Source organism: Medicago sativa, chromosome 3, assembly GCF_051527215.1.
Source record: "Medicago sativa cultivar Bolivia chromosome 3, Bolivia_mono, whole genome shotgun sequence".
In the NCBI taxonomy this organism is placed as follows: domain Eukaryota; kingdom Viridiplantae; phylum Streptophyta; class Magnoliopsida; order Fabales; family Fabaceae; genus Medicago; species Medicago sativa.
The window spans coordinates 23,452,303-23,476,753 of NC_140751.1; the positions used below are offsets into that span (position 1 = coordinate 23,452,303).

The window sequence follows — 24,451 nt, forward strand, 5'->3', positions numbered from 1 at the left end:
CGTTAACTGCAACTAAAACGGAGTTCAGTAACGAGCTTACGTATATGCCTGGAATGGCACAGAGGGATGCTAATTATCCTGCTATTGAACGTCGGGGAATTCAAGTGTTGACAAAAGAATACAATAAGACTCTAAACTTGTGCAAAACAATAACAGAAAGTGGTGTCCCCCTCATGGTTGTTTGTCCTATGGAAGGGTGTATACTGTAGAAGCGAATAAATCCATAAAATTTATCTTCAAATATGGATTGCACAAGGAGAGTGATGAAAGTTATATATTTATGAATTTGAAATTTAAGAGAACACTTACTTATCTAATTGATAATGGCCATCTGGTACATCACAATTTGATAAGGTGATAATCAAATACCACTATCAAAGGTTGTATTTGCGATGTTAGGTGTGGGAGGAACATATATCAAAAATATTATCACTCATACAATATTATTACATCTGATAGATTATTTATATACAATAAGATAGCATGTAATATTTTGTAAAATATTATTAATGAGAAACTAACAATTAACATGGTCAAGATTTCGTCAAAAAAAAATTAATTTGGTCAAGATAGTTTTTTAACAATTAATACGGTCAAGATTTTGTCAAAACAAATTAATTTGGTCAAGATATGATCAAGATAGTTAATACTCCCTCCGTTTCAAAATACATGTCCAATTTTTGCAATGTGCACTATTCACTTGACTTACTTTGACCATACTTTTTTAACTAATGTATAAATACAAATATTAGCATGTAAGATGTTGTTTGATTTGTCTTGACAAATATTTTTAAAATATTAATTTTTTATGATTTTTTATTTATATAATTAATGATATTAACGGCCAAAATTGTGCATTGGCATATGTGAAGTGGTTGACTTGGATATGTATTATGAAACGGAGGGAGTATAATTATTAATAAGAAACTAACAATTAATATAGTCAAAATAATTAATATGGTCAAATTTTTAAATCTATTATATATTTATTTTATTAAATTGAACACATCGTAAATGCTAAATATATACTCCTTTCGTCGCATAATAAGTGAGTCATTTGCAAAAAAAAAATATTGTTCCAAAAAAATTGACCCATTTCATTTTCAATACAATAATAATTACTCCCTATCAAATTGTGATGTACCAGATGACCATTATCAATTATAACTCTAATTAATACTACTTTCATCATTCTCAATTCAATATATTCTACTTTGGATTTATGATGATAGAGAATGCATCAATACTTGACAAGACACTCAAAACTATTTTTCTCTCTCTTTCACTTATACATTTTTTCTTAATATGTGTGAAATGAACAAAATGCTCAATTAAAATGGGACGGACTAATTTGATTCAAAGTATAAACAATATGATTTATATGTATTTTGAATTTAATATTGAATGTCATGTAATAATTACTTCTTAAAATATACTCCCTCCATCCCAAATTTTAAGCAAAGAAAAAAAAAAACTTCACACTTATTAAGAAAACTAAAACATAAAAATATTGAGTATAGTTTTTTGTGGTTTTTTTTAATAAGTTTCATGGGAAGATGTAAAAACAATTTTTATTGGCTAATGATTATGGAGAAAATTGAATGTAATTTGCATTTAATTTTATGAGAATGAGCAAAAAACAATCTTGGAAAAGATGATTTTTTTTTTTTAAAAAAAAGATTAAATATGATAAAAGTTTGTCTTTTTTGCTTACATTTTGGGACAAAGAGATTGAGTTTTTTTGCTTGTATTTTGGGACGGAGAGAGTAGCTATAGTATGTTAACCGTTAACATAGTTTATGTAACGATTTTGGGTCAATTGAGATCAAAATTGGGGTTTTGGGGAAGATTTGGTGTGAGTTCCCGAGAGGAAACCCAAAATTTTGCGTTCCTGTTGCTGTGTAACTTGTCGTGGTGAGCAGCCACTCGCCAAGGCGAGTTACGCAGGTGATGGTCCGATTAGTGGCAAGTATACCAATCGTCAACCAAGTAATAAAGTGATAAGTAAAGTATCGTATCCACAGGGATTGTCCTTTCATCTGAACAATTCTTGTTACTTATTTTTGTAAGTTTGACGGTATAAAAGTTACGTTGCAATTTTTATATGTTTGCTACAGAGCATGTTTACCTGTTTTGGTTGCAGAAAAGTAAGCAGCGGTTAGGATTCTTCAAATCCCATATATATATATATATATATATATATATATATATATATATATATATATATATATATATTGTTGGATAATAAGTAATAAAAATGTCATGTATATTTATCTTAGGTAGACGATACAAGTGATGAGGTCTTTGGGACATTCCTACTTAGGTAAGGCACCATCTGACTCAATGGGCATCATCCACTGAGTGCCTACTTAGGTCTATCCCTTTGATGGCTAACTGCACCGGTTGATCTCATGGTGATCTTTACGTGCGGGGTCTTGTTAATTAATGGTCGGATATGGCAAGTGTACTAAATTGTTTACCAAGTAATAAAGTGATAAGTAGAGTATCGTATCCACATGGATTGTCGTTTCGTCCAAACAATTCGCGTTACTTATTTTTGTAAGTTGACGGTATAAAAGTTAGGTTGCAATTTTTATTTGTTTGCATTATAGCAAGTTTACCTGTTTTTGGTTGCAGAAAAGTAAGCAGCGGTTAGGAATCCCCTCTATATATTTATTGTTGGATAATAAGTAAAAGTATGTCGCGTTTATTTATCTTCAGTAGACTATACAAGTGATGAGGCCGTTGATATGTTCCGAATTAGTTAAGGCACCACCTGACTCAATGGGATTTAACATTGAGTACCTATTTAGGCTTTTCCGTCCGATGGCTAACTGCACATGTTGATCGCACGGTGATCCTTACGTGCGGGGTCTTGTTAATTCGAAGGTAATTGAAACATAAACTTTATATTGGCTTTCCAGTGTTTCCCAAGGCAATGAAGGCCAAGGTTCCCTTATGTATGCCCATCTATGAATCTTAGGACACTCATAACACACTCTGTACACTTTCTTAGTAGTTCTACAAACGGTTAGCCCTAATCTAAGTCTACCTTACTAAGGGTTTCAAGAAAATGGTCTTTTAAGGTTATAGCTTTAAGTCGAACAACTAGATAATTGTTTCCCTAATTACTAACCAGTTAATTCCTAGCTTTGGTAAGGCACCACCCGACCCAATGGTTTCTAGCCACTAGGTGCCTACGTCTAAGGTCAACAATTCCTATTAAAACTTTATTTTTTTTGAAATATACTTCCTAATAAAACTTAATAGCAAATAAAAGAATAAATAAAATAAACAGCATATTAAATAAATAAATAAATAAATAAATAAATATCCAACAAAAATATACATAGGTTCATCTTAAAACTCTAACCTAAAAAGATTTAGTTACAAATGGTAACTAAAAACCAATTACTAAAGATAAAAACATACCCTAGAAAATCAAGGAGAAAATAGAAACACTCCCGAAGCTCCAAAGTAGCCTTCCTCTTGAACTTCCACAGTTTTGAACCAGAAATTCTGAATGAGGAAGATTGTATTTATAATGAGAGTTACTACTTGGGTTTGGGCTAAAAGTGCTAGCTTTACCCAAAACGGAAGCAGGAAAAGACAGTTGCGCCCTGGCTTTTTGCATGCACGGGGCGCATAGAAAATGCATGGGGCACATGAGAGTGCACCCCATTGAATGCCCTAGGCGCATGGCGTCTTTCTTCCGGGACCAACCTCCGATTTTTCGTTGGTTTTAGCTCTTCCTCTTCGAATAACTTGTCTCGGTACTTTGGGAACAAAATTCCTCCCATTTGTAAGTCTTCTAAGGCCTCTTGAATCTTTATTCTTGTCTCTTGAATCCTCACAATTTTTCAGATGTTCTTGATTTGCCGATTTGCATGATTTCTTCGTGAATTACTTCAAAAATCTCCTAAAATTGTTATGTTTCGGGAAAACTAGAATTACAAACTCAAATATAGAAAACAATACAAAAGTTCTGAAATCATAGGCAATCGTTCTAATACTCTTCCTTTTGGTGTTAAATCCTACTAAAATAAACTGAAAAACATGCTATGAATAACGTAAGATGACCTGTCATCACAATCCCAAACTTAGACTGTTGCTTGTCCGCAAGTAATGAAAGAAAACATAATTTATTCTTTGCATTTTTTTAAGGATAAACATACCTCTCCGAGAGTTGTTCTTAATCATTCATCATATTTATAGCAGAGCAGCAACTAAACTTACTGTTATACATTCCGGCGGGTCCGGCTTGGTGAAAATGACCTATAATATCAGCCATAATCTTTTCTATGATACACACATGTATCTCCTAAAGCCAGTAGGGCTGGTCATGGCATTTTCCCACTATAGTCGTCACATGAATGCACCTTGCTATAAATTTGAAACAATCCTAAACAGACAGTCAAGTTAAAGTTATTCACACACTTGGAGGACTTTGGGGGTTATAACTTGGCTTAGGTTAATGGTGGATGTAATTTGGGAAAGTAGGCTAACAAAAGAACTTGGAGTTAGTTCACTAACCTAGGGATTCCTAATAAAACATTAATGCGCTGCAATCCTTCCTTCCTTGGTTCAAACAAGATGGGTAAAACAGTAGAACTTATTTGTCTTTTTTATTTGACAGAAACATACTTTTTTTTAAGAGACCATTTTTTTGGCTCTTGATTTTTTTTCTTTTTTCTATTTTTTTTTGTAGATCCATGGTCATCTACATTTTTTTCATTTTTTTCTTTTTCTGACAAATTTGTTCTACTGTTACCCCACCCCAAACTTAAGATGTTGCTAATTCCAAAGAGCAACCTCAAACTTAGTTTTAAGGCATGTGCAGTCATAAAAATCACCTATCTAACTCCAAGTGAAATCAAATAGGGTTCATGTAAGTGCAGGACTGTGACATGATTCGTCACTAATAAAAAAAGAAAATTTCGTCTGGAGGCTCAAAGTGGTTTCACAAAGGATAATAAGTATATAAACAGGGAAAGGCTCAAGGTACCAAAGAAAAATTGTCTCATGTGTATAATAACCTAATTGATCGTCCGTAAAGAACGACCCAAATTCAATCAAAAATAACATTCATATGGAACACTCATAATATGTATTGGGAATATTTAAGTATCTAACAACCTAGAATGGATATGAAAATATTTGGCTCTGAATCTCACCGGTTATGCTATTCAGAAAAGAGTAGGTGATTCTATAAGTACCTTAACTAGCAAGCCCTAGAAATTTACCTTTTGTGTCAGAAGAAGGAAACTACGCATCTTTGAATGTATGGATAAACTAGCCTCTGCCTTAAATGCTTTGAATGAATACCTAAGACTAAGACAAATTTAAGCATAAATGACGTAGTTGCCAATAACACAAGGAATCGAAAAACTCCCTGGATTGTTCAATTTAGGTGGCATCTTGTTCTAAATGATAGCACTACACTCCTCAGCGAGTGCTACAGTATCATCGTCATCAACCTTCCTCTTATTTGTCAGAATTTCGCATAAGAGGGCATTTGAAGGATAGGCTCTAAGAAAGGGATGTTGACATGGAGCTTCTTCAAGAGCTCAATAAACTTCTTAAACTGACCCTCACTCTTTGACTTAGCTAGTCTCTGAGGGAATGGGATCGGAGGTTTGTAGGGTGGTGGAGGTACATAGGGTTTCTCTTTTTCTTCCTCCACCACCTCTTTTCTCTTTAAGACTTGCTCACCCTTTATAGGCATAGACTCTATCTCAGCGCCTTTCTTCTCACCTGGGCTCTCTAACTCTTTTCTACTGTGCAGGGTAACATCATTTAGCTCCCCTTTTGGGTTTGGTTGAGGTTGCGCAAGGAAAGTTCCTAAAGGTGCAGCTGCTCATTGTTGGCCAACGTGTCAACCTTAGATGCAAGCTGCATAATCATTTCATTCGTGTGAATGTTTTGATTCAAGAACTCCTTGTTTTGTTGGGACTGAGCCATGATGAAGGTTTCCATCATTAGCTCTAGGTTAGACTTTTGAGGAGCAACAAGGGCTCCTCTTTGACCTTGGAAACCAGGGGGTGCAATGGGTGCAGGATTTTGCGCATAGGTGAGACTGTTACTTTTATATGGGAAATTAGGACTTCTTTGCCCGTATGGGTTCCCATGCGCGTAGTTTTCCTGGTATGTAGCGAGCAACAGATGACATTCAGTAGGGGTGTGTCCAGGTGTCCCGCAAATCTCACAGTTAGGGGCCACAACGGCCACAGGGGAAGGTGGTGTGATGGTTAGACTATCTATCTTTTTATATAACGCATTAACTTTAACGCTCAGATGATCAAAACTGCTAACCTCGTACATCCCAGCCTTGGGCTGACCTTTTTTAGCTAGAGCGCGTTCGCTCCCCCATTGGTAATGGTTCTGGGCCATATCCTCGATCAGGCCCTAAGCCTCAGCAAACGGCTTGTTCATTAGAGCTCCTCCCGCAGCGGCATCGATAGTCATCCTTGTGTTATACAGGAGACCATTGTAAAAGGTATGGATGATCAGCCACTTTTCCAACCCATGATGCGGGCAAGCTCTCAAAATGTCCTTGTATCTCTCCCACGTTTCAAAGAGCGATTCTCCGTCTTTCTGCCTAAAGCAGGTAATTAGGTTCCTCAATTATGCCGTTTTGCTCGGCGGGAAATACCTAGTGAGGAACGCCTTTTTTAATTCATTCCATGTCGTTATGGAATTTGACGGCAGAGAATTAAGCCATGCGCTGGCTCTGTCCCTGAGGGAGAAAGGGAATAAACGTAAACGAATGACTTCTGGGTCGACGCCATTCACTTTCAGCGTCTCAGCGAACCGCACAAAGGTAGCAAGGTGCAAGTTCGGGTCCTCCGTTGGGTTTTCGAAGAACTGATTTTGATGAATTATATGCACTAAGGATGATTTAAGCTCGAAGTTGTTCGCCGCAATGGCAGGGCGAACAATGCTAGTGTGAGGCTCCTCCTCAGAGGGCACTGTGAATTCCTTCAGTGGCCGGTTATCGTTGTTGTTGTCGCCCATTTCTGATTGAGTCTTAGACTACGACGGGGTATCAATGAACAATCGGCGCCTAGCTCGGAAGTAGCGCTCAATTTCGTCAATGCAGCTGACTAGATTTCTGGCACTTCTGGTTTTTAGGCATGCAAAGTTTTTTTTAAATAAAATAAAAGGCCTTAGTCTAAACGATGTAACAACAGAGTTGCGATATTGCCAAAAATTGGTCCCCGGCAACGGCGCCAAAAACTTGACAGGGCCGCAAGTGCATGACTATGTCGGTTTTAGTATAAAAAGTGCCGTGTCCACAGAGACCAATTTAACAAGTACCGAAGTTCGCTGTTACTGTGTTTATTTAAGGCGAGATGAAAATATTTTGGAATTTATGCGGAATAAAATAGGTTTTAATTAATTAATAGATGAGTAGAGACCAAAACGACGGTTACCGTCAACTTCCGTCACTCAAGTAAATTGTTGCGCTAATTTAATGGAAACGAGAGAATTAAAGCTTCTTGTAGAATTTATCGAACAAGAGACAATGTTTGCTTTCGCAACACGTTGTCGGAATTTTTAGACACGTAACAACCTACTTTCTTAGCGTATAATTACAGGCATAAAAATTCTTTTTTCTGGATTAAGTGCAACATTGACGGAGCATCTCAAGGTAATCCTGGCATCTCAGCTTGTGGAGGTATTTTTAGAGGTAATAATGCTGAGTTTTTGTACTGTTTTGCCGAACCTCTGGGTGTTATGACCTCTTACAAATCTAAACTTTGTGGTTTTATGAAAGCTATTGAGATAGCTAACCAGAAAAATTGGAAGAACATCTGGATAGAGTCAGACTCGGCATTACTGGTTTTAGCTTCAAAAAACTCAAGTAAGATTCCTTGGGACTTAAGAAATAGATGGCTTAATGTGATGGCTATGTGCAGAGGCATGAACTGCATGGTCACTCATATTTATAGGGAAGGGAATCAAGTTGCAGACTCCTTAGCTAACTATGCTTTATCTCTTACTGATGTGATGTTTTGGCAAACTATTCCTAGTTTTATTAGGGTTAGTTGTTCTAAGGACCAACTAGGTTGGTCTAACTTTAGAATTTGTACTTGATTTTGGAGTCTTGGCCTAGTCCCCTCCTTTTGTTATGCTTTTCTCTTTTAATATATTTTGGGGCTGATAGCTTGTCTTTGCTATCACCCTTTTTTTGCTTAAAAAAAAAGCTTAGCAAAAATATATGCAGAAAAATAAAAATAATGGGTTGCCTCCCATTCAATGCTTGTTTAACGTCTAAGCCATGGCGGTCAATAGGTTGCCTCCTATTCAGCGCTTCTTTTGAGTCATTAGCTTGACGAAAATAGGTTGCCTCCTATTCAACGCGTGTTTAGCGTCCCGAGCCTGACGGATATGTCTAACTTGTGCTTTGGGAGCCCCTGTCCTTCAGGCTCCTTGGTTTCATCCTTCTCCTCGACATTCAGGTTGGGTTCTTCTTTCGGCATTCCATCCTGCTTAAGGAGATGGTATTGTCCAGAAACTCTATAGGTTATATAGTCTTCTCCTGATCTAATGATAATTTTCCCTTGATCCACATTTATTATAGCCCGGCCAATGGGGAGAAAAGGTCTTCCTAAGATCATTTGAGCTCTATCTAAGCCTTTCATTTCCATAACTACTACCTCAATAGCGGATGTGCATCCATCTCCGATAATATCCACAGTCTCTATAATACCTTCAACATTCTTCAAAGAACCATCAGCAAGTCCTATTCTTACCTCACAAGGTTTTAACTCCATTCCACCAATTGTGTTAAATAGTGATAGTGACATCATATTTGTGCTGGATCCGAGGTCACACATCACTTCTCCAACATAGAATCCCTTGATAGTAATTAGCGCATTGAAACATCCAGGTCTTCCTTTTTTGGGAGAAATTGTCTTCATCCTTGGTAACAGCTTCCATCTTATTGAAAAGTGGTTTACTCGTTGGTGAGAATAAGTATTTTAGAAGGTTGTTGCAACATTGGTTTTGGGTAACTTTCCTGGTTTTTAAGATATCCATGAGAGTTTTTAATTACTTTGCCAATAGTTGTAAAAACTTGCGTTTTGTTATTAGAGGAACAACTTCCTTCTCTTCAACCTTTTCCACTTCCATCATATTGCATGCTTCAACGAAGAACATAGTGATTGTTCTAACACAGAAAACATGTCATGTGTAATTAAGTATTCTATTGATTGTAAATTGTATGTGTAGGAGATAGGAGATTCTAATTTATCTATATATTTTTTAAAAATTTATTATGGTGTACTCTACTATATCAAAATTAACAGTCAAGAACAATTTAATTATTTTTTTGTTACAAACTAAGAGAAAGAAAACAACAACTAAAAGGGAAAAGGATATAATCTCAGAGAGAAAGTTCCTACATAAGCCGCAAGGATAATGCTAAACCTTGGGGGAGGAGGAGCATAAACCAAGTGGTGAAGGTTAGACAAAGCACCAAACGACATATTTATGGAACTTATTTGAAGAAGCATCAGTAAGATTAATACAAAGGGAAATCGATTTAGCAAACCGAGTAATAGAACCATACCCTTAGCAAGAGTTAAACCTCAGTGGATGACATAAAATTTAGCTTGATGGGATGTCTGCTGAGCCTGAAATAAAGCATGAAAAACCAGCCAAATTGAGGGTGTGGAGGGTAGCACTTGTTGCCTTGCCTACTCGCTCCATGATAGACACAGACTACAAGGCAAGAAGTGTTACGGTTCCTCCACACCCACCAAAACCTTAAAAATCGAGATTTAACAAAGATTTTTAGATTGATTTCAATCTTGAATATAATGGACGAAATATTTATTCAAATCCACAACGAACGCACAAAACAAATGTGTGCATATTAAAGTGGTGCAACATGGATAGAGTGGGTTATTGAGTTGTGACAAACAAGTTAAGAAAGAAAACCTATTTTTTTTCTCTTGAGAAAAAGACAATTTAATAATATTTACTAGGTAAGTTTTTTTTTTTTTGTTAAGAAGCAAACTAATCCAACATAATTGGCACCTGAGATAAAAAATTGAAGTAAAACCTTGAGAGAATCACATTCGAAGGTCGTAAATCAACACCACCAGACCAAAGCCAATATGGATTTATTTAGCACTAGACTTTCCACACGTACTTCCACACGGGTCATATACATTATAAATGTAGTAGATAAAAGCAAAATTTAATAGCACAATTGCAGCTAATCAGTGGCGAAGCCAGAAATTTTATCGAGCCTGGGCAAAATTTTGACCGCAAATTCACATGTGACATAATATATAAATAGTCATAAATCGAAATAAAATAGGCTCGTCATTTTGTCGATAAAAGTACAGTTTGAAACAAGAGAGATGAAACATAACCTGTCAATAGTGTGCTAAATAAAATTAGGAGGTAAATGTCCTTTCTGAAACGTCTTTGCGGTGAATGTTCGAAGAATATCAACATGTGATTTGAATATCTCCCGCTCCGTGTAACATATCATCAAGTCATTGAACCACACATCGTTGATCTTGTTGAAAACAATTATTTCTCATGGGCTTATAAGATTATTTTACTAGCTCATTGACATTGCTTGATAACTGGTGGACTTCCAACTTTTGCCATAAATTTTGTTACCATAAATTAAATGAGCAATGGAGTATATATAGATTTTAATTTATGTGAGTATTAAGAATTTTTGTGAGTATCGTGTATTGGCTTGGGTGAATGGTATAATAGTTCATAGTTAAGGAGAATTATTTTAGCTAAGTCACTTCAATAATTTATTCTAAAAATTGATTATAGTAATCAATTTCAAATTCCAATGATATTGATGATAATATTTTATTATATTGATTAAACTAATTTTAGCGGTAATTTTATGAATTATTCATTTTTAGAATTTATAGTAGAATAGAAAATATAATAAAAATAAAAATAAATAAAACAATGATAAGTTTTAGTGACAGCCGAAACCGTAGGTAGAAGTCCATAATGTTTTTTAAATGGTCTCCTTAGAATTAAATACGTTTTGTCCGTAGGTAAAAGTGGAAAACATGCAATGACAACCATTTGGCACTGACAGATAGATTTAGCTACGGAAATTTGCCCTATAGTGACGGATTTTGGCTGTCACTATAAGTCAAATTTCTTGTAAATTTCTTTTAGCGATACAAAGAAGGTATGGGTTGAGCCCGGGCGTGTGCCCGGGCTAGCCGGGTGGTAAAAACGCCCATGCAGCTAATAATTTTAATGTCATCATTTTGAGTACAAATATAATTGGAGTTTTTCATGCCTACAAATTACATAATATTTCTTTGACCGTTACATTCAAAGTACTATCAATGAAAAAACCATCTTTGTCTATTAGCAAAATTTTCAGACCATCCTTGAAGTAAATATTGATATTGCTACATAAAGTTGATCATGCGAGAAAACTGACTGTGGAAGATATATACCAACTTGTTTGAGTGACTGCCCTTGACATTTTTTAATAGTCATTTTAAAACATACAAATATAGGAACCTGTCTAAGTCGAAATTTGAATGGAATTCTTGTATCAGATGGTGTCAAAGATTGTTTAGGTATATATACATTATCCCCAATCTTGCTTCATGTTATCATATTTCCTTCAAGTACATATCTCTCCATTGTTGTTGTGATTATCAACTTAGTTCCATCTGGGTCCAAGTTTCAAATTGACATTACATGGAATTGAAAATAGTCTCGGATAAGTAACACAAAGTGGCGCATTACCTACCCAATGATCTAGCCAAAAACGAGTGTTGTCACCACAACTGTAACACCCATACTAGACGTATCTAGAAAGTCTAGCACGTGCGTTGAATTTAGTACTGAATACATTAAAACATACAACAATAAAATTTTTAATGAATTTATATACAACAAAACGCGTTCGTACAATATCAAATACATCACATCTTATCTATATAGCATAAGTACATCCTTGAAATCCATATTCTTCATGCTTCGGGTACGAACGAGCTCTTGCTAAAATCCATTCGGCTACTAGCTTGCCATCCATCCTGTTTATCTGAAACAAATGAGGATTGGGATGAGACATAATGTCTCAGTGAGTTCCCCTAAATCCTAGGCTATAGGTAACCTCAGGGGAAAACTACGGTCACCAACGTGTCTACTTTACAACCTGATGGTTGATTATACGTGTGTGGTCATATTTCCTAGACGGTAGTGCATGCTAGACCCGTCATAGGCTTATCTCACTTGTTGCAGGCTTCTCATCCTTTACGTGTCATGGCGGTCGAAAGGGAACCTAGAACCGCATTGCCAAGAATACGATCTACGTATCAAGGCCTAAACATAACATAATCATGGCACGATTCTAAACCGGACGATTAGGGGAAACCTAAGATCGTCATCGGTATCATGTTCATAGCTTGCTCTATACATAACTTGTACTTGTCTTAAAGCCTCTAATGCTCTTATTCTCATACATAATCGTACATGGAATCATAAACATGACATACATAAACGTACTTAAGTTCATTCATATTGGTTAGCGTTGAACAAACAATTATCTTGGTTCATTTTACGGATAGTCCCGGGTGGAGTAACCCCGAGATCAATCCCATACATGACCTATGTACGTACATCGGACTCCCTCGGTGTCGTGCGGGTCCCTTGCGGCTTGAACCGTTCCCCTTAGGTCGAGAACCTCCCGTATCCCCCTGGCGTGGATAACAAGAGACACGAACACCTACATCTTGCTTACTCGGTGACATGCGGGTCCCTTACGGCTTGAATCGTTCTCATCATGAGAACCCCTTGTATCCCCCTGATGTGGATAGCAAGAGACATGCCACCTACATATTATTAGTCATGGTCTTGTCGTGTATATAAGTTAAACTTAATCATACATACATGTTTACCTCGGAACCTTGATCGATCCGATTAGCGGTAATTACATACTTGTTCATTCCTAAACATGGTGGAGTGATTAACTAATCAAACCACAACTTAAAATGCTTGTTAAAACATTCATAATCATGTGCAAAGATAATATTCTTCGCGTCTTATCATTCTAAAGATTTATGCTAACTAGCTAGTTCTCGACAACTATGTCGAGGCTCTAGTTTTCCCTTGCTTATGGATAACTTGCTACCCGATTCCTAACATGTTTCTCTCATATGCCATGCCTTACTAACATGCTTAATACTTGCTTCATTTCATAAAAATCTTGCTTTCATTAATCATCATTTAGGACCTTGGTTTGAGGGGTTTACATTTATAAAAGACTGCACAAAAGATCCGAAACGGAAATCACCGAATCTGCCTGAAACGAGCAAGTGATAGGACCAAACCGCAAGTGCACGGCCTATCGAAGTAATATTAGTAAGAAGAGTATCGTTCCGCTAGGGAGTTGTGAATTCAATTAACTTTTAGAGAATGATTAGAAGAGAGAAAAGTTTATAAAAAAGGGGTTTAATTGCTGAAAGTAAATAACAATAATATAAAAGAGCCTTGGGATTATTGGTTTATCATAATAACAAACCCTTCACTAGACAAGACTTAAACATCTAATTTCATGGTTTACACCTTAATTTCTAAAGACCGGTTTCCCTTAGCCCCTCACCTTTCCGATGAAAGTCCGGTGAGAGTTTACTTCTAGTAACCAAGCCTATTTCGCTGACTTGATTACTAGAAGATGCATAGAGGATTGAAACTACTCTTTGTCTCAATAATTGCAAAGACTATTTCACTGTTTTGCAATTATTGTCTAGATTCACTTGTTCTAACATCAAAGCTCCGCTCTCGCTTTATGAATTGATGTTTGGGATGATGGATTAACGATTATCAAACCCTCCGCTTTCGCTTCCACAGTTTGATAATTGTTAATCCATGTTAAGACGGTGAATCTAGATTAGAAATTAGGGTTACATAGAAATTAGGGTTTAGGCTTATTTTGTTTAGGATTGAGTCATTAGACTCCCCAATAATCCTAAGACGAAGAAGTCTACTCACTAACGTTCATTGTAGACATGGGGGAAGAAGAGAGAAAACAGTAATATAAAAGAGCAATAATATAAAAGTTAACTTTTATTCCAAGAACAAAAGATGAATGTTTATGATGGAGAGCTACTCTATTTATAGCTTTACAATTGACTTAAAATCTAAGCAACTATAAGGGCTATTCGGTAAAACTACAACAGGGTAACTTGGGCCTAAAGCAAAAGCAGCAAAAGTTATCCAGAGAGGTGGCACGGCCGTGCCAACCTTAGCACGGGCCGTGCCAAGCTTCTGACTTGGGGGCTCTATATTTTTGTTCCGAATCTTTCGTATTTTTGCTCCAAATCAGCTCCAGACTCCTTTCTTTTGCTCCAAGACACCTTCCATCATATATTCGTTCCTGAAATATAAAATATGCAACTGTAGTAAAAAGATTCAAAAAGGAAATATTATTGCAATAAAATAAATTCAAATCTAAATAAAACTAAACTAAATAATGCATAAAAATAGACTAAATATAGACTCATCAAACTCCCCCACACTTGAATCTTTGCTTGTCCTCAAGCAAAAGGCAATGGACATAGCAGCAACTAAAAGGATTAATTATGGCAATGCAATTGAAAACACAAGTCTCTTTGAAGGTTTTGTTTCAAGTACACTAATCACGATTTCAAACATTCCTCGTGAACCTATTCAACCCAACATCAAGTCTCAAGTGAGTGTGTGTGTGCAGTCCAACCCTTTTCTTGCTCCTGTATAAGACAGATATTATGAGGAACAGGTTCTATCCTTAATGCTAAAGTAACCGACAAAAGTCCTTTCTTCATTTCATATAAGAGTGATGGGAATTTAAATTAAAATTAATTAAATTAACAATTAAGCACAAAGGGGCTGCAGATGCTTAGGGTCTATCTATCCTCATAGGAAGTCTTCTCGGATGTAATTGTCCTTTCCCCCTAGATTCAAAATCACCCTAGGCAGTGCTGCAAAATTATTATTTGTTTCATCTCCGCGTAGGAAGTCTTTTTGGATGTAATTGTCCTTTCCCCCTAGCATTGATGAATTTGTTTCACTTTAAGTTCAAATCAGGGAGTCACCACCACAATTAGGAAGTTAGGGATTATCCTTTCCCCCACATGTTGGTGCCATTCTCCCGCCCCATTTTAACTTTAACAATTAAGCATAAAACAATTAAGAACATTGATTATTTTCCCACACAAACTTATATTACTTTTACTCTGAAGACTTTAAAGGGTCTAAGTTAACACTAAAGATAGAACGTGCTCCTTAAAATACTTATTCATACACTTGCTCAAAGATTGCAACTGGGTGCTTTTCTCATTGGAGATTTTTCACAATAAAACAAGATGTGGGTATAGCAAGAACACAAGAAACACTAGAAACTACTTTCATGTACAAGAAACAACCTTTAAAGAAGAGACAAAACAAAAAAAATTTATGCCATATTTTACATTAAAAACAAGCTACTAGCCATGCCTCTTGCTATAAAAACAGAACAAAAAGAATAAAGTTCAAGGGAGTTTGGGAACACTACGACTCTAGATACTTTATTAGGCCCCCCCCACACTTAGGAGAAGCATTGTCCTCAATGATTCAAAAGAAAAGAAAAGAGAAGAAGAAGAAGAAGAAGATGATGAAGAAGAAGAAGAAGAAGAAGAAGAAGAAGAAGAAGAAGAAGAAGAAGAATTAGAATAGAGAAGAGTAGAGGAAGAGGAAAGCTCACAATTTTATTGAGGTCCATAGTGGACTTTGGAGGTGAAGGTGTTGCATCATGTTTCGGAGCATTTGATTGTTTTCTTCATTTATTTGATTGCTCCTTTGGACATTGGTTCTTTCAACACCTTGTCTTTGTTGCTCGGTGCTTTATTCTTTGAACTTTGGTTTGCATCCATGCCCGCCGTTCATCATTATAGCTTCCACCGGCTTCTTGTTCATGGTGCAAGTTTGCACCTACCTCCGCTTTATCACCACCATCATCACCATCATTATGTACCTGTGGGTTAGTACCAACATAAAGCAAATTTTCCACCACCTCCGAATTATTTAAGTCCGGATTAGATAGAATAATCAAACAATAAGCTCTAATAATTTTCCATTCATATTGGTAATTGTGGTCATGAGTTCTAAGGAAGGACAAAGTAGTATATAAGTCTAGATAATAGTTCCCCTCTATCCTCTTGATCCTTTAATTCACACTCACCCCAAACTTCCTAGCAATAAAAGTGATGATTCCACCTACCATTATATCACTCTAATCATCCTGTTTCTTTTTAACAATTGAAACAAGATAATCATGCAAATAATAGCAAATGTTAATAGAATGGTTATAAAGCATAGCCCACAACAACAGCTCATCAATCCTCTTCATTCCTACCTCTTTCCTACTTTATATGGTGCAAGCCATAACCCTTTGAAGGTACCTAAGCACAGGGTTGTGTTATTCAACAACCTAATCATATGTTCATCCATTCCTAGTCTATCCATAACATTAATCATCAGGGTACCTGCAAGCATAGATAGTTCTAGAGATTAGAGAATTGTACCTATTTCTTTGCTTGGAATCCTTGATTTGGATCCCATGATTATGAGTTGTTGATTGCTTCTTGGTTGCACCACTTCTTAAGTCTTCAGTCTACTTACCTTTCTTCTTTGATTCCAATTGACCTTAGTTGATTTGGTGTGGATTTTGGGTGAAGGTTAGGGTTTTGTGTGCGAAAGGTTGGTTTAGTGATGGGGTTGGGGTTTAAATAAGGTTTTTGAGTTTATTGATGAAGATTGGTGGAGAGATTATGGTTTGGTGAAGTTTGAAGAGAGTTATGGAGGTAGAATGAAAGAGGTTGTTTTGAATAACATAAAAAAATAAATAAAATAAAAAAAAAAATTTTTTTTTTTTTTTCAAATTTTTTTTTTTCTTTTTTGGGTGAAAGGTTGGCACGGCCGTGCCAAGCTTCTGTAAAAAGAGGGAAGAAAATTTTTTTTTTTTTTTTTTTGAGAATTTTTTTTTTTCTGGATATTTTTTTTTTTTTTTTTTTTGGTTTGCTTTCTGGTCAATGGCTTCAACTTTCTTTCCCCTTTTTGCATCATATTTGGACAAATACCTACAAAACAAATTAAAATAACACAAAACAAAAATAAAAGCAATAAAATTCATGGGTTGCCTCCCACGAAGCGCTCCTTTAGAGTCATTAGCTTGACGGTTAGAAAGTGGTTTATCTATCCTTTACCCAATCTTTCAGAAAGGGACAATGGCATCAAACTAACATTCTCTCCCAAATCACACATGGCTTTGTCTATAGTTTCAGATCCTATGACACAAGGTAGGGAAAAGCTTCCTAGATTCTTAAGTTTAGGTGGCAATTTGTTTGGAAGTATTTCAATAATATTCATAAACTGCTCATCTAACTTGGACTCATCAAACCCTTGTGTTAATGAAATTTCATGCTCATGAGATGGTGAAACGAATGGCTTTTCATTCTCTCCTATGGCTTTCTCACTTTGAGGCTCATCACTCCCTATCTCTCCTTCATTGTTCTTAATTTTCACAACGGGGTCCTCTAATTGTTTACCATCCCTAAGAGTAATAGCACTTATATGGTTTTTGGGGTTGGTTTCGGTTTGGTCTAGGAGGACTTTGGAGGATTGTGAGGAAGTAGCCACCTGTTGGGGTACTTGAGAAGTCTGAGTCTCATGCATCTTACTGTGAGTAACTATGGAGTCTTCTGTTGATGTAAGTTTGGCAATAGAGTCCTTCAAAAATTCAGTTTGATTTTCAAGCTCTTGGAGCTGCTCGGATTGATTTATACAAAAATTTTCTAAAAAAAGTTCCAAGCTGGATTTTTGAGGGACTCTTTGGTTGTTTGCATAACTGGGTGGTGTTGTTTGTTGTCCAAAAAGATTTTGAGGGGTTTGAAAAAAATTTTGGTTGTTTCTAAACCCTTGATTATATTGAGCATGGTTTACTTGCTCAGGACTTCTAACAACACTACCTAGTTCGCAATCAATGCCAAAATGGCCAAATACACCACAAATTTCACAAGAAGGAGATGCGGAAGAAGAAGAGATGACACTAACATTTATTTTTTCAAATTTTTGGGTTAATGCATCAATCTTAACGGCAAGGTGATCATAGTTAGAGACTTCATACATACCTGCCTCCTTTTTGGAGGGTGAAGAATTAGTGATGGCTCTCTCGTCGGTCCACTTGTAATGATTTTGAGCCATGTCTTCAATCAAGGCGTATGCTTCTGTGTAATTCTTGTTCATTAAAGCTCCACCTGCAGCTGCATCAACATAAATTTTTGTGGTATACAAAAGACCATTATAAAAAATGTGAATAATAAGCCAATTCTTTAAACCATGATGGGGACAAAGTCTAAGCATTTCTTTGAAACGCTCCCATGCATCGTAAAGAGATTCTCCATCTTTTTGAGTGAATTGTGTGATTTGAATCCTTAATTGGACGGTTTTAGCATAGGGAAAGAATCGGGCAAGAAAAACTTGGTTCATTTGTTGCCATGAAAAGATAGAACCAATTTCCAATGAATGAAACCAAGCACTAGCTCTACCCCCTAAGGAGAAAGGAAAGAGGTGCAGCCTTACGGCCTCTTGGTTTGCATTCAAGGTTCCACTGAGTCTTAAAAAGGTTGAAATATGAAAATTCGGGTCCTCAGTGGGTGATCCGAAAAATTGATTTTGCTGCACTAAGTGAACAAGTGCAGGTTCTATTTCAAAATTGTCCTCAACCGTTGGGTACACAATAGCATCATATGACTCATTTGAAGATGGGATTGCATACTCTTTGAGAGAGCGTTCCTTAGTCATATCGTTATTATCTTCCCAAGAAGTTAAAGGAAAAAGAAGAAATAGAGAAAGAAAGAAATAAAATAAAATAAAAAAAATAAGATAAAACGAAAGATTTTTTTTTTTTTTAAAATAAAAGTAAAATAATAATAAAAGAGGAAATAATATATATATTATATATATATATATATATATATATATATATATATGTTTTTTTTTTTTGAAAGAAATATAAAAAGAAACACAATAAAATAAAATAGGATAAAATAACGGAAAAGATATTTTTTTTTTCAGAAAGAAATATAAAATAAAATAAAATAACGAAAAAAGTTTTTTTTCTTTTTTTTTTTTTCAGTCTAATCGTTAAAAAAAAGTTAATCAAATTGCAACAACTCCCCGGCAACGGCGCCAAAAACTTGATAGGACCAAACCGCAAGTGCACGGCCTATCGAAGTAATAGTAGTAAGAAGAGTATCGTTCCGCTAGGGAGTTGTGAATTCAATTAACTTTTAGAGAATGATTAGAAGAGAGAAAAGTTTATAAAAAAGGGGTTTAATTGCTGAAAGTAAATAACAATAATATAAAAGAGCCTTGGGATTATTGGTTTATCATAATAACAAACCCTTCACTAGACAAGACTTAAACATCTAATTTCATGGTTTACACCTTAATTTCTAAAGACCGGTTTCCCTTAGCCCCTCACCTTTCCGATGAAAGTCCGGTGAGAGTTTACTTCTAGTAACCAAGCCTATTTCGCTGACTTGATTACTAGAAGATGCATAGAGGATTGAAACTACTCTTTGTCTCAATAATTGCAAAGACTATTTCACTGTTTTGCAATTATTGTCTAGATTCACTTGTTCTAACATCAAAGCTCCGCTCTCGCTTTATGAATTGATGTTTGGGATGATGGATTAACGATTATCAAACCCTCCGCTTTCGCTTCCACAGTTTGATAATTGTTAATCCATGTTAAGACGGTGAATCTAGATTAGAAATTAGGGTTACATAGAAATTAGGGTTTAGGCTTGTTTTGTTTAGGATTGAGTCATTAGACTCCCCAATAATCCTAAGACGAAGAAGTCTACTCACTAACGTTCATTGTAGACATGGGGGAAGAAGAGAGAAAACAGTAATATAAAAGAGCAATAATATAAAAGTGAACTTTTATTCCAAGAACAAAAGATGAATGTTTATGATGGAGAGCTACTCTATTTATAGCTTTACAATTGACTTAAAATCTAAGCAACTATAAGGGCTATTTGGTAAAACTACAACAGGGTAACTTGGGCCTAAAGCAAAAGCAGCAAAAGTTATCCAGAGAGGTGGCACGGCCGTGCCAACCTTAGCACGGGCCGTGCCAAGCTTCTGACTTGGGGGCTCTATATTTTTGTTCCGAATCTTTCGTATTTTTGCTCCAAATCAGCTCCAGGCTCCTTTCTTTTGCTCCAAGACACCTTCCATCATATATTCGTTCCTGAAATATAAAATATGCAACTGTAGTAAAAAGATTCAAAAAGGAAATATTATTGCAATAAAATAAATTCAAATCTAAATAAAACTAAACTAAATAATGCATAAAAATAGACTAAATATAGACTCATCAGCAAGCAGCACCAGATGGCACTACTTACTCGCCTAGGCGAGTGAACTTGCTGGGGAGGCGAGCTACTGCTCGCCATGGCGAGTAGAAGGCGAGCAGAACCCCCTGTTCGACCTTCTAGCTCGCCTAGCGAGCTATTTACTCGCCGTGGCGAGTTAGGACAGTCCACCACCCCTAAAAATGGCATTTTTGACCCAAAAACCTCAAACCAAGTGTCTCTAAGCATGTTATGACCCTTAGAGGCCATAGGAAACTTGTAAAACATTTACATGGCAAGTATTAGCATTTATAGCAAGCATAGCAAAAAGGGGCAACTAAACTTATACTTGAAAACCCTAGAAATTTCATGATATTCATACATAGCATAAACATAATCCCAAGGGTAGGATATCTATCTATGGAACTCACCTCATAATAAACTTGACAATCCTTCAAGCACTAAGCTCAAACAACAAAACCCTAGCTTGATTTCTCTTGCAATCTTAGCTTAAGCCATTCAATCTTGTTGTTTTCTTGAATCCTAAGACACCATAATCTTGGTTTGTTCAACAATCTTGAAATTTATATCCCAACTCCAACTTTCATCTCCAAAACCCTAGCTCTTGTTTCCAACATAACCTCAAGGTTATTCCTTACTTAACTCTCCAATTCCATGCTACATGATCAACATAAGCTCCAAGTCATAAACCAAAAGCTTTAACCTCTTATCCAACCCAAAACCCTAACCTTTGAACCCATCTTTGAGAGGAGAAATGAAGAAATCAAACAAAACCCAAGCTTCCTTAAGGTCTAGAGGTTCACAAGGAAACATAATCTAAAGCTTAACATGAGAGGAAGAAGATTTTGGAAGAGAGGAGAGGAAGAGGGCGATGAAGAAGAGAGGAGAGAAGGAAGAGAAAATGTTTTCCAATCAAGAGAGAGAAAGAAGATAAGAAATGGGATATTTTTGGTGCCTTTACCAAATAAATATCTTTTCCCGCGCAATTACCAAATTGCCCTTGCCCTTGAACGTGTTTAAATCCAACACTGATACTTTATCCATATTATGCTGACATGTCATAAAATATTTCCTTTAACTTACTTTTCCATGAATTTAATTCCTCTGACACGATTAACGGGTAATATACCGATACTGTCAGGCGGGATATTACAACAACCCACCTTCTTCACCACCTCCCTATTGAAGCAATTCAACCCCACCGCCTCTTCCAAGGATACCACATCCAACCACCACCTCGAAGCAAACGCAGGCCAATGGTTCTCGAAAGGAGTTATAACATAATTAATTTGATTACCATATTTACACAAAAGCACTTCCTTCCACAAGTCTTGATCCTTTTGTAACAACCTCCACCTCCACTTTGCCAAAAGGCTAAGATTCACCACCCTCATATCCCTAACCCCCAATCCCCCTTTGGCTCGAGGTTGGCAAACCGTCTACCACTTTACCCAACTCACCTTCTTCCCCCCCCCCCCCCAAAGAAATTCTCTTTGGATTTTCATCACTTTCTTCCACACCCTCACCTTCAAACCTGACACCATCGCAAAACCTCTAAGCAACGCCTTTAGGGTACATAAATTATCCACACTCGCCTCGCCTACACAAAGAGTGTCATCCGCATATCGTAAATGGGAAACCACCAAACCATTGTTCCCAAAAGCAAACCCTTTAAACGAATCGGAACTCACGACATTCCTCATGAGACCACTAAAACCTTCCGCCACCAAAAGTAACAAATTTTTTAATTTTTATGTCTTTCCCCTGTTTTTATTTTCATTGATCATATACTACTCACAAACTTAATATATATAAAATATACTCCTTTTTATTTTGATGATGATTGAACGTTTATCTTGGTTACATTCTAACAGATAATGAATCTTTTGTTACTAATATCAGTTAGTCTTCAAACAATATTCTACCGTCAGTAATATGTATTATATAAACCATATGGATAAATTTATATATTATTCTACAATCAGTAATGTCCTAGAGACCATGCTGAAAGTTCATTACTTACTTAGACTTTTAAACCATATGTTCTGGTAGAGGTTCCAAAACTCTCTCAATCATTGCTAGGTGCTCCAAATTTTAGTGAGTCTGAAACAATGTTCCTCCTTGACAAAAGTTCCATGGTTAGAATGCTAAGACCATGTGTTACAAATTCAAACCATGCCTACATCTTGATAGATGGAAAACCAGGCGTGCATAACTATATGAGAATGCATCCAACACTCCACAAATCACAAGGAGATGACCACCCTAGACCTTTAATGTCATTTCAGATGCAGGTGAGAATACATTAACGACTATAGTCATCAACAAGAAATAGATTTGGCATTTCTATATTACTTTCATAACATCGACATGAGAGAAGAACAAAACAACCACCAAAGTGTATAAGAAAAAAATACACAAAAAAATGGCTATCCATTGTAAGAGCACAATGAAATTGGATACCGGAAAAATGTAAATCATTACAGTATAAAGGACTCGAAACCACCAATATAGTGAAGATCAAAGACCTAGGATAATAAGATAAGTTGGGAAATGGTCCCTGGAATATTTAGCCTATGTTTGGGTGGGTGGTACAATTACACATTTTGGCAAAAGCACCGTAGGAATTCAAGTAAGTTTACAGAAAAGCTACAAATAGTTGCTTCTCAAAACCGCAACAAAAAGTTCTCTCAATGTGCGGCAGAAGTGGTAAAACGCTGAAGTAAACACATACTTAATCAGAGATGTGATATTTAAACGTGCGGCAAAAAGTTCTCTATTAATAATATTTAATCACGAATTCTTTTAATGGGCTACAAAATAGAAACACAATATGTTACATAACGACCAAAAGCATAAGATTAAGAAATAAAAATCATTTATATTCTATTTACATGAAACATTTTAAAAACTTCATTATAAAACTCTCCCAAACAATCAATTTCTAAGAAAAAACTTAAAATAGATATGAAAGTCTTCTTCGATTAGAAAAAAAAAATTGAAACAAATTGGCTAAATAATCAGATCAAGATGCGACTATTGATAGATTAAAATCACATTAAATAAAATCAAAGCAACCTTATCCAATAATCAAAACCCAAAAATATCAAAGTCTCAAAAACAAAATTAAACTCAATTATAAATTAGAGATGAATATGTTGAACCTAATTTGAGATGCGACAGTGATGGTCGGTCGGACCTGAGAATTTCGCAAACAAAAAAAAAAACTCGACATGAATAGTTAATGGGAAAACTAAAAACTTCGACAATCGTCCTCCTCCTCCTCCTCCTCTTTTCCTCAATCAAACAATGACTTCCTTTGCGGTGCCCAACTTATAAGATTTTTTTGGGCGTCGCAAAGGAGGAGGATTGTTAGAGTTTTTGGTTTTCTAGTAACTATTTCTCTTGAATTTTTTTTTTTTTTTGGGAAATTCTCACGTTTGATCTAACAAGAAGTGTGTTTACATAAAAGACTTTAATGAGCTTAGTGTGACAACTTACACAAACATCCATATAATTTTTTCTCGGTTCTAATACAAAGTCACTGTTAACAACCTTTCTCATTCTCTATTGCGTTGCCGTCTCTTCCTCACCAACCCAACCCCGACCATCACTGCCGCATCTCAAATCAAGTTCAACATATTCATATCACGCACTTCATGCATGCATAAAGTTTTACAAAATAGTTTTTGTGTAGTTTATTCTTTTGGCCATTTCTAATCCTTTTTAGTTGATGGGTGCTTTTATTATTATTTTGTGGCATTTCTCTGAGTTTAGATGACCCCATGTGGAACCAGAAATTGACCCTTACATTAATATAATGTTGTAGGTATCAATGAATGAAATATGAAGTTTACGTGTGATGAAAGTGTGCCCGGATCCAAAAATGGCTTTTATAATTGTATTTGTAATTCAAAATAAGTTTTTTTGAAAATGTACTATGGATTGTCTTTACCTTTTGATTTTATTTTATTTTCAAGAATTTCGTTTAAGTTCTTTTAGTATAATGCAAAAATTAATACTTTTATTTTTTATAC

At 35.9% G+C, this 24,451-nt stretch overlaps 1 protein-coding gene and 2 non-coding genes across 3 annotated transcripts; 2 read left to right on the forward strand and 1 right to left on the reverse strand.

The window, feature by feature from the left end:
- Positions 1-6,520: 6,520 nt before the first annotated feature.
- LOC146936482 (small nucleolar RNA R71) lies at positions 6,521-6,626 on the forward strand. The gene has a single exon (XR_015033753.1). It is a non-coding gene; the product is annotated as a small nucleolar RNA R71 (small nucleolar RNA).
- Positions 6,627-8,357: 1,731 nt separating this feature from the next.
- Positions 8,358-8,924, reverse strand: LOC146936483 (uncharacterized). Its single transcript, XM_085749220.1, has one exon. The coding sequence runs from the start codon at positions 8,922-8,924 to the stop codon at positions 8,358-8,360; it is 567 nt and encodes a 188-aa protein (XP_085605346.1).
- A 9,440-nt stretch (positions 8,925-18,364) lies between these two features.
- Positions 18,365-18,471, forward strand: LOC146936484 (small nucleolar RNA R71). The gene has a single exon (XR_015033686.1). It is a non-coding gene; the product is annotated as a small nucleolar RNA R71 (small nucleolar RNA).
- The last annotated feature ends 5,980 nt before the right edge of the window (positions 18,472-24,451 follow it).